The following is an 11,616-nucleotide window of genomic DNA, read 5'->3' as shown; positions in this document are numbered from 1 at the left end:
ATTTTTCCCAACTTCTTTCATTCTGTAACCACAGGATGACACTGGAATACTTCATAACCCAAAACTCTCTTCCAGGAAAAGTAAGTCTCTGTTTGGCAGATGGGTTATAAAGAGAACCATAGGCTAAGAAAATAGGAGTTGGGAATAAGTATAGCTGACTTTTCAGAAGTTCCCTACTTTCATTATCTGAAAAAGTACCACCATAGAATATACAGTTCATATATTCACACCTGTTTGTTTATTTTGCTCTAAGAAGGAGGAAGTTTTCTAGATTTGGCTTCAGATAAAAAAGGGACCTAAAAACCAAGCCTCTATCTCAAGTTCTTCTTTTTCTCCTAAAAAAAGGGGGGGTGTTTTCCTTTTTAAAATAAACATTCACCCTAAATTCTTGGTCAAGGCTCAAAGGCCTTGAACTAAAGAAGCATCAACTTCTTGGGCCATTCCATGACTTCTCAGTCTAGAGTGAATCAGACAGTTGGTTTGTGACTCTGGGAAATTCTTCTGCTCTGATTAGGGAAATCAGCTTCTTCTGGGTACTAGTCCTTAAGCAGGAGACTGTGGGGTTCAGGAACGACCAATAAGGCCACTCAGACTCCTTATGGATTCTGTACCTCCTCTTTAACAGTGCCAAACTCAGGATCCAGTGCTTTGAAGTGATATCGGTGATTCCCTTCCCGGTCAATAACTGCTTTAAAATCCTTCAGTGTCACTTCCCCCAACCTACAACAAAAGGAGAAAGAGTGCTAAAATAGACTGTTAATACATTGGGAAGGTAAGGTGTTAGCTTTAAACCCAGGCCCCTGCCAAAGTCACTACGGACAGAAAAAGCATGGCCTTGTTAGGTCTCTGCACCTGGTAACCCAGAAGATTCTCAAACGCGAAGGCTGGGGAACCAGTCAACACTATGGACTGAAAATGGCATTACATATGGGGTGATCTTAAAATTTCACATAAATTTATTGCTTCAACAGCAGTCAAATCACTTTTCTCTGGATAGAAAACATAAGATCTCTGAAATCAAATTTGCAGAACAACTATAAATATGTCTAAGTTCTCTTGATTTCCTTCTTTGCTGTAATATTCCATTTCTCTAGGCTGGCAGAATTTAAACAAGTATCACCATCTTTAACCTTTTGCCTTCAGGAAGGCTGCCTTCTAACCTAGACCAAATAGGTAGACTCTCTAGGAAAGAGAAATCCTATAACCTCTCTCAGTAGTTGGTTCTAGAGTTTTAAATATTTATTACATATCTACAGAGTGGCAAATGTTTTGTTATATATATTAAAAAAAAGAAAAAGTTCTGTTTAAAAAAAAAAGCTTTCCTTTATCCAAGAAAAAAACCAAACCTGTTGTCATTGAGTTGATTCTGACTCATAGCAGAGGGAGTATATTAACCAAGTGTTTCAAAGGTTTTTAACATAAAATCGCAATAGGGTTTGGTTGCAGTCAGCAAACAGTAACAAAGATCAAGGAGTAATACCCCTGGGGTGCCAGGCTGCAAACCGTGGCTGTTGGCAGGAGCTATTTTGAAGTGCTTAAAAAATAACTTTTCCAAACTTAGAGCATATTTGCATGGTTATCGGCATTGGAAGTACTATGATTGTACCTAGCAGTAGATGATGACTTGTCCCGGTTATGCAGCTGGTCAGTGGCAAAGCTGCAACTAGAACTCCAGTCCCCTGCACTCTTCTCACAACACCGTATTGCTTTCCAAATATCTCTCAGTTGGTCAGATGGGCAGGAACTAATTCTCATGCTGGTTCTGCCTTCTTATTTTTACAGAGAAATGATGAACCCAGAATCTCACCTCTTTGGTATGTTGACCATGAAGGGAGTAAGTGACCGGTCAGTGAAATAGAGCACTTTAGTGCAGGAGCTGCTGATAGCTGGAGAGCTCTGGGAGTGAGGCAACTCTGCAATCAGAGAGACTTTGTGGTTACAACACTGAATTTACTCAAAACCACCCCTCATTTCCAGGTATTCAAAATGTCCCAGGAGAATGAAGCTGCCTGAGGTTACCATGAGGCTCTCAATGCCCTTGCCAAACACCATGCCTGTAGGGTGTGATCCACAGGAAGTCACTAAGGAGGCCATGAAGACAGGTGCTTCAGGCATGGACACTATCATCAGGGGCAGCGTTTCTCATTAATTCTGGGTACGTCTGGCAGGGGAATACCAACTCATCTGACAGGCTTTGTTACTAAAGGTCAAAAGAGGAGAGGCCTGGCAAGATTTCAGCCAAGGCAGAGTGGACACATAGCAAGAGCTGCAAACTCTGGCAACATTTAGATTTTGGAGATCTGTAGAGAAAGCTCAAGGGATTCAGGAAAAGAGAAAGGAACAAGAACCAGAGGAGCAAAGTAACCTTAGAAACTCATATCCCAGGCGGCCTTATGCTTCCGGTCAAAAAGGTGTAATACTTACCTTATCGCTTGGTTATATAGGATCTATATGTCCTGGTCCTATGGCCTTTAACTCAGGTTTCTATAGCCATACTTTGTTTCTACCCTTTGTAAATATACTTATGGAAAAATATAATTAATGAGTGCTTTTGATTATCACTTTAAGAGAAAAGGTGAAAAGACCAATCAGAAACTTTTATCATAAGGGGCAAAAAATAATTAAACTTTTATTAAAGTCTCTCCTGGAATTCCACCTATACATATTTTCTCCTTAACTTATTCAAGGCATTGATCCATATCAAATCGGCAGCCACGGGAAAGTAGTTCTGTGAAGGAGTTAAAAATAAGGAAGACTTAATGGACCACAACTACCACAGCTATTGCAAACCATAGCCTCAACCAGACTAAGTCCAGCACAACTAGATGGTGCCGGCTACCACCACCAACTGCTCTGACAGGGATCACAATAGAGGGTCCTAGACAGAACGGGAGAAAAATGTAGAATAAAATTCAAACTGATTTAAAAAAAGACCAGACTTCCTGGTCTGACAGAGACTAGAGAAACCCTGAGAGTATGGTCCCTAGACACCCTTTTAACTCAGTACTGAAGTCACTCCTGAGGTTCACCCTTTAGCCAAAGACTAGACAGGTCCATAAAGCAAACGATAATGATGCATGTAGCTAAACCACATATACGAGGCTAAATGAGCACACCAGCCCAGGGGCAAGGGTGAGAAGGCAGGAGAGGAAACGAAAGCTGGATAAACGAAAATGGGGAACTCAAGGTTGAGAAGGGGAGAGTGTTGACATGTCACAGGGTTGGCAACCATTGTCACAAAACAATGTGTATTAATTGTTTAATGAGAAACTAATTTGCTCTGTATACCTTCATCTAAAGCACAATTTTAAAAAAAAGGGAGCATATGAAGGATGAATTAATACAGTGGAGAAGACAAGGGAACTTCCTCTCTTTGCACAGCCATCACATTCAGTTTTCAGAGTTTTTTTCAAAGAATGTCAGTTATTGAAACCTATGTGCCATGATGCTCCTTTGACCCAGCACCAGTGCCTGGCACACAGTGGTTGTTTAATAAGTATTTGTTGCATAAATAAAAGATTCACTTTTAGCATTAAAGTATATGATTACAATTCATTCATTCATTGAAAAACATTTCTTGGGCACCTACTATGCTAGATTTTGAGAATACAAAAATCAACTATATGTTATCCCTGTCCTCAAAGAGTTTAGAGTCTACTATGGCTGATGGACATGATTACAAATAGTTATAATACTTTAAAATCAGATTTGGCAAACTGTATGGGAAGACTGAAGATGGAGAGGTTAATTCTACCTGGGAGGGGTGAGAAAAGCCCCACAGTTGAAGTGACCTTTGAAGAGAACCCTTTAAAAAAGCAGGTAGAGAAGCTGGAAAGGTTATTTCAGGAATAGAGAAGGACACATGCAAAGGCATGAAATGGGATCATGTATTTGTAAAACTGTGAGGAGCCCTGGTGGCACAGTGGCTAAAGCACTTGGCTGCTAACCAAAAGGTCAGTGGTTCGAACCCACCAGCCACTTGTTGGGAGAACGATGTGGCAGTGGGCTCCCATAAAGATTTACAGCCTTGGAAACCCTATGGGGCAGTTCTGCCCTATACTATAGCATTGCTATGAGTTGGAATCGACTCGACGACAGTGGGTTTGGTTTGGTATTTGTAAAACTGTAAGTAAACTAGTAAGTCTGGGGCATAAGGAATACATTGGGAAGTTGTAGGAGATGAGGATAATAAAGTGGGCAGGGGCCAGATCACAAAGGACTCTGATACTCAAGCTAAGAAGTTTAGGTATTAGTCTTAAGCTATAAAGAGATACCAAAAGAGAGTGATGGGATCAGACTGGCCTTTTGAAAAATCAATGTAGCAGCAAAGTAAAATATGGATAGGATGGGAGATACTCAGGAAACCAGTAGTCCTGTTAGGAGGCAATTACAACAATCTGAAAGATGAGGAAGGGCAAGATGTAGCCCTGGAGCTAGAAGAGGAATGGATCTGAGACTTTTAGAAGGTAAAAATCTTAGGACTTGGGATATAATTGAACATAGAAGATAAAAGGGAAAAGTAAAAAGTGACTTGGATTTGTAATCTGGGAAGATAGGCGGATGGTAGTACCAGTAACTAAGATAGGGAACAGAAATGAGTTTGTTACATCATCTACTTATTAATTTAAAGTGTTTCTTGGGTGCTTATTATGCGTTAAGCACTAGAAATGCAAAAATAAATTAGATAAAATCCCTCCTTAAGGAGCTCGAAGTCTAGTGGGGTAATACAGCAAAACAATTACAATTACATAGCAAAACAATTAAAATGCAATAAAATAGTGGTATAAACGTATTTTGGGAGAATTTCATGGAGGGAGTAAACGATGTCAAATGCCATACACAAGTCTAGGAGGTAAAAACTGATTTGGTAAATAGGTCATCAATGACATTAGTGAGAGCAGTTTCAGGGGACTAATGAGCTAGCTTACAGACTTTTAGTATGAAAAAGAAAAGCGTAATGAGGGAGAACTATTCTCACCCAGTATTAAATCATATAATAAAATGGTAATTATTAGATTAGTGTGGTATTACTGTAAAAATGATATACAAAAAACTCAGAACAATTAGCCCAGCAACTCATCCTTATTTGTATGTATGTGTGCAAATTTTTTTAATTGTGGTAAAATTCAGCTAACATACAATTAACCATTGGAAAGTATACAATTCGGTGGCATTAATATATTCACAATGTTGTACAACCACTTCTCTCTAGTTTCAAAACTTTTTCATCATTCCAGAAAAACACCTAGTGCCCTTCAAGTCAACATTCCTTATTCTCCCTTTCTTCCATTCCCTGGCAACCAATAATCTGATTTCTGTCTTTATGGATTTGCCTTTTCTAGATATTTTGTATGAAAGGAATTGTATGTGACCTTTTGTGTCTGGCTTCTTAATGTTTTTGAGGTTCATCCAAGTTGTAGCATGTATCAATACTTCATTCCTTTCTATGGGTGAATATTATTCCATTGTATGCATATACCAGTTTGTTTATCCATTCGTTGATAGACATTTGGATTGCTTCTACCTTTTGGCTATTATGAATAATGTTGCTATAAACATTTGCATACAAGTTTCTGTGTGGACATATATCGTCATGTCTCTTGGACATATACCTAAATATACCTAGGTTGACGGTTCATATGGTAATTCTATGTTTAACATTCTGAAGAACTGCCAAACTTTCTACAGCTGCTGAACCACTTTATATTCTCATCAGCAATGTACAAGGGTTCCTATTTTTCCACATCCTCACCAAAATTTATTTTTCTTTTTTTTTAAATAACCATCCCAGGGAGATAAAGTGGTCCTATTGTGGTTTTCATTTGCATTTCTCTAATGACTAACGATGTTGAGCAGCCTTTCATGTGCTTGTTGGCCATTTGTAAATCTTCTTTGGTGAAATGTCTATTCAACTCCTTTGCCCATTTTTTGATTGGGTTGTTTGTCTTTTTGTTGCTAAGTTGTAGGAGTTCTTTAAATATGCTGACTATTAAACCCTTATCAGATATATGGTTCCCCAAAATTTTCCCCCATTCTGTAGGCTGTCACTTTACTTTATTGATATACTCTTTAGATGCACAAAAATTTTTCATTTTGATAAAGTCCAATTTATTTATCTTTTGCTGTGCTTTTGGTGTCATATCTAAGAATGCACTGTGAAAAACTAGACCTGAAGCATTACTCCTATGTTTTCTTTTAACAGTTTTATGGATTGAATTCTTACATTTAGGTCCTTGATCCATTTTTAGTTAATTTTCATATATGGTGTGAAGTATGGGTCCCGCTTCATTCTTTTGCATGTGGAAATCCAGTTGTCCCAGAATCATTTACTAAAGAGACTTTTTTTTTTTTTTTTAACCTATTGAATGGTCTTGGAACCCTTGCCAAAAATCAGTTCACCAGAGATGTATGGTATTTCTGACCTCACAATTCTATTCCATTAATCTATTATATTACTTTTTTATGAGAAATAATTATTGTTCTTGTTTTCCCTTAAGAGTAAATGTTAAGCCATGGAGTGGATTCAGAGGGTAGACTACTCTTTCAGGAAATTTGGCTGTGATGAAAAGAAGAAAGAAGAGACACAACTCAAGGGAAATGAAGGGAGGGTGTTTTGATAAAATTAACATTTGCCTTGCACCTCTTAGATGCCACACACTATACTAGATGATTTGCATATAATATTTCATTTAATGCACACAGTCTTTCAATAACATCTCCATTGCATAAATGAGAAAACTAAGATACAGTGCCACCACGCGTCTGTCAGTTTGTTGTGTTGTGGTGGCACGCGTGTTGCTGTGATGCCAGAAGCTATGCCACCAGTATTTCAAATACCAGCAGGGTCAACCATGGTGGCCAGGTTTCAGCAGAGCTTCCAGACAAAGACAGACTAGGAAGAAGTACATAGTGGTCTACTTCTCAAAAAATTGGCCAGTGAAAACCTTATGAATAGCAGCGGAACATTGTCTGATATAGTGCCGGAAGATGAGCCGCTCAGGTTGGAAGGCACTCAAAATACGACTGCGGAAGACCTCCCTTCTCAAAGTAGAGTTGACTTTAACAACATGGATGGAAAAGCTTTCGGGACCTTCATTTGGTAATGTGGCACGACTCTAAGAAGAAACAGCTGCAAACATCCATTTATAATTGGAACATAGAATGTATGAAGTATAAATCTAAGAAAACTGAAACTTGTCAAAAATGAAATGGAACAGATAAACATCGATATCCTAGGCATTAGTGAGCTGAAAGGGACTGGTATTGGCCATTTTGAATCAGACAATCATATGGTCTACTATGCCAGGAATGACAACTTGAAGAGGAATGGCGTCGCATTCATCATCAAAAAGAACATTTCAAGATCTATCCTGAAGTACAATGCTGTCAGTGATAGGATAATATCCATACACCTACAAGGAAGAACAGTTAATACGAGTATTATTCAAATTTACACACCACCCACTAAGGCCAAAGACGAAGAAATTGAAGATTTTTACCAGCTTCTGCAGTTTGAAATTGATCAAACATGCAATCAAGATACACTGATAATTACTGGTGATTGGAATGCAAAAGTTGAAAAGAAAGAAGGATCTGTAGTTGGAAAATATGGCCTTGATGACAGAAATCAGGCCAGAGATTGCATGATAGAATTTTGCAAGACCAACGACATCTTCATTGCCAATACCTTTTTTTTGACAATATAAATGGTGGACCTCACCAGGTGGAATACACAAGAATCAAGTAGACTACATCTGTAGCAACAGACAATGGAGAAGCTCAATATCATCAGTCAGAACAAGGCCAGGCGAAGGATATGAATAGGCACTTCACCAAAGAAGACATTCAGGTGGCTAACAGACACATGAAGAAATGCTCACGATCATTAGCCATTAGAGAAATGCAAATCAAAACTACAATGAGATACCATCTCATCCCAACAAGGCTAGCATTAACCCAAAAAACACAAAATAATAAATGTTGGAGAGGTTGTGGAGAGACTGGAACATTTATACACTGTTGGTGGGAATGTAAAATGGTACAACCACTTTGGAAATCAATTTGGCACTTCCTTAAAAAGCTAGAAATAGAAGCACCATAAGATTCCAGCAATCTCACTCCTTGGGAAATATATCCTAGAGAAATAAGAGCCATCACACGAATAGATATATGCACACCCATGCTCATTGCATTGCAGCACTGTTCACGATAGCAAAAAGATGGAAACAACCTAGGTGCCCATCAATGGACAAACGGATAAACAAATTATGGTATAGTCACACAATGGAATACTCCACAACGATGAAGAACAGTGACGAATCCGTGAAACATAACATGGAGGAATCTGGAAGGCATTATCCTGAGTGAATTTAGTCAGTTGCAAAAGGACAAATATTGTATAAGGCCACTATTATAAGAACCCAAGAAAAGGTTTAAACACAGAAGAAAACATTCTTTGATGATTACGAGGGTGGGGAGAGAGAGAGTGGGGTATTCACTAACTAGATAGTAGACAAGAATTATCTTAGGTGAAGGGAAGGACAACACACACTACAGGGGAAGTCAGCAAACCTGGACTAAACCAAAGCTAAGAAGTTTCCTGAATACAACCAGACATTTTGAGGGACAGAGTAGAAGGGGCAGGGGTCTGGAGACCATGGTTTCAGGGGACATCTAGGTCAACTGGCATAACAAAGTTTATTAAGAAAATGCTCTGCTTTAGTCAGTCACAGAAGGACAAATATTGTATAAGACCACCATTATAAGAACCCAAGTAAAGGTTTAAACACAGAAGAAAACATTCTTTGATGGTTACGAGGGTGGGGAGGGAGGGTGAGGGTTATTTACTAACTAGACAGTAGATGGAATTATCTGAGCTGAAGGGAAGGACAGCACACACTACAGGGGAAATCAGCACAACTGGACTAAACCAAAGCTAGGAAGCTTCCTGAATACAATCAAACACTTTGAGAGACAGAGGAGCAGGGGTAGGGGTCTGGGGACCATGCTTTCAGAGGACATCTAGGTCAACTGGCATAACAAAGCTTATTAAGAAAATGTTCTGCATCCTACTTTGGTGAGTGGTGTCTGGGGTCTTAAAAGCTAGCAAGTGGCCATCTAAGATGCATCAATTGGTCCCAACCACTTGGAGTAAAGGAGAATGAAGAACACTAAAGACACAAAGAAAGTATTAGCCCAAGAGACAGAAAGGGCCACATACACCAGAAACTTCATCAGCCTGAGACCAGAAGAACTAGATGGTCCCCGGCTACCACCAAAGACCACCCCGACAGGGAACACAACAGAGAGTCCCGGATGGAGCACGAGAAAGGTGGAGTGCAGAACTCAAATTCTAGTAAGAAGACCAGACTTAATGGTCTGACTGAGACTGGAGGAACCCCAGAAAGCATGGCCCCCAGATTCTCTATCAGCCCAGAACTAAAACAATTTCCGAGGCCAACTCTTCAGACAAAGATTAGACTGGACTATGGGACGTAAAATGCTACTCATGAAGAGAGTGCTTCTTAGCTCAAGTAGATACATGAGACTAAATGGGCAGCTCCTGTCTGGAGGTGATATAAGACAGACAGTGTCAGGAACTGGTTGAAGGGACATGGGAAATCAGCGGTGGAAAGGAGGAGTGTGCTGTCACAGTATAGGGACAGCAATTAGGGTCACACAACAATGTATGTATAAATTTTTGTACGAGAGACTAACTTGAATTGTAAACTTTCACTTAAAGTACAACACTAAAATTAAAAAATATTTAAAAAAATAACAAGTCCAGGGCCAACTGTGGAACAGACCATGCTCATATGTAAGCTCAACTTGAAGCTAAAGAAAATTAAAACAAGTCCATGAGAGCCAAAATATGACCTTGAGTACATCCCACCTGAATTTGGAGACCATCCCAAGCGTAGATTTCATGCACTGAACACCGATGACCAAAGACCAGATGAACTGTGGGATGACACGATACATGAAGAAAGCAAAAGGTCATTAAAAAGACTGGAAAGAAAGAAAAGACCAAAAAGGATGTCAGAAGAGACTCTGAAACTTGCTTTTGAACACACAGTAGCTAAAGCAAATGGAAGAAATATTTACTTGTCAAATGTTATCTTTCATTAACTTTTCAAAAGCATTTACCATTCTTGACTAGTCTCTCCTGGAAACATTCTTCTTTAGCTTCAATGCCATCAATTATTCATTCAACAAATATTTACTGAATATCTATTACGTACCACCTATGTTAGACACTGGAGATACAGAGATGAAAAGTTAATGAAAGATAACATTTGACCAGTAAATATTTGATTTGGCAATGAGATGGTCAAACAGTGACCCTACAAAAAGAACAAGTGGAGTAACTGGGTAAAAATCAGACTATTGTGGTAGTGAATGGGAAGTGAGGAATTAAAGAGAGCAAGTGTAGATTGTTCTTTCAGGAAATTTGATATCGAGGAATAAGAGAAATAAATCTGTAGCTAGAGGGCTAGCAGAACTAAAGAAATTTCTATATTTTCAGATGAGAGACACTTCATCTTGTTTGTGAATATAAATATTTACAAGCTTTAGATTAAGACCCTAGTTTACAAACAGCTGTGAATTTACCTGTAGTAGTTTGAGAAAGGGAAGGAATATTTGAGGGAGGAAGAAATTCATTAGATCTTTTAAGAAGAATTTCCAAATATATCATCATCCCTACATTGGCAGTTTACATCAACCCAGACACCTAGGAAAAGTACTGAAGAGGATAACAGTAAGATAAAAACCCTCTCAAGAAAACAGAGATGACTATTTCAAAGCAATGCTCAAAAAAGAAATTGAAACTAATTTTGGTACTAAAATAATTTGTTTCATTCCTAGTATAGACATCTCTCATCAGAGAAGAAAAAGATACTGGGATCAGAGGTTTGAGAATGCTATTTTATTTACTCTATTAAAAAAATTATTTTACATTCCATATCTGTGCAAATATTTCAAGTGTTTTACTTTAGGCTTTGTTTATTAATGTGGTTTTTAAAATTGTATAGTATATGTAACATACAAAGCTGGTTTTAGTCAGCTTTTTAACCACTATTTGGTTTTATAAAGTATTGTTTAGATACTTTTAGACTAGGCTTGTGTAAACTACAAAAGAAAATGTGACCATTATTAAAAGATAAGATATAATACAAAAAAAGAAATTACCAAGCAGGGTAGATTTCCAACACATTGGAGTGGACAGGGTGGGAAATGACTGGGCATGGAGCAAACTAAAACATACTTCCTAGCCGTGGCCACTAGACGTTGCAAATATTTTGTAGGACTTAAACTGAACAACCTAACCACTCAAAGCTTAAGGAAAATTCCCAAACAAATTCAACTTCTTGACTCTAGGAAGAACTGGAAAATTCCTGTACCTTTTGGGACTGTAGAGTCATTTGTGTGTGCATGTGTGTGTTTTTGTTTGTTTTATATTTTGCTTTGTCTGGAGTAAACATTTTGGGCTTGTATATTTTCCAACAGGTTCCTCATGGGCACAATTAAGTGTTCTGGAATTCCCACTCTTCACAATGTTAGCCATAATTTGTTATGATCCACACAGTCGAATGCCTTTGTATAGTGAATAAAACA

At 38.4% G+C, this 11,616-nt stretch overlaps 1 protein-coding gene across 4 annotated transcripts in view; it reads right to left on the bottom strand.

The window, feature by feature from the left end:
• The window catches only part of DIXDC1 (DIX domain containing 1), a 100,829-nt gene that overhangs the window by 3,864 nt on the left and 85,349 nt on the right, over positions 1–11,616 (bottom strand). For all 4 annotated transcript variants that reach the window (XM_023736976.1, XM_004382502.2, XM_023736977.1 and 1 more), the window contains 2 exons: positions 1,808–1,913; positions 612–720 (listed from right to left, as the gene is read on the bottom strand). In XM_023736976.1, coding sequence (XP_023592744.1) covers positions 612–720; positions 1,808–1,913 — 215 coding nt within the window. The remainder of the gene's footprint in view (positions 1–611; positions 721–1,807; positions 1,914–11,616) is intronic.

This window comes from Trichechus manatus, unplaced genomic scaffold (assembly GCF_000243295.1).
Source record: "Trichechus manatus latirostris isolate Lorelei unplaced genomic scaffold, TriManLat1.0 scaffold00094, whole genome shotgun sequence".
Taxonomy (NCBI): domain Eukaryota; kingdom Metazoa; phylum Chordata; class Mammalia; order Sirenia; family Trichechidae; genus Trichechus; species Trichechus manatus.
Note: the sequence above shows the minus strand (reverse complement) of the source record. Positions and strands in the feature narration are given on the sequence as shown.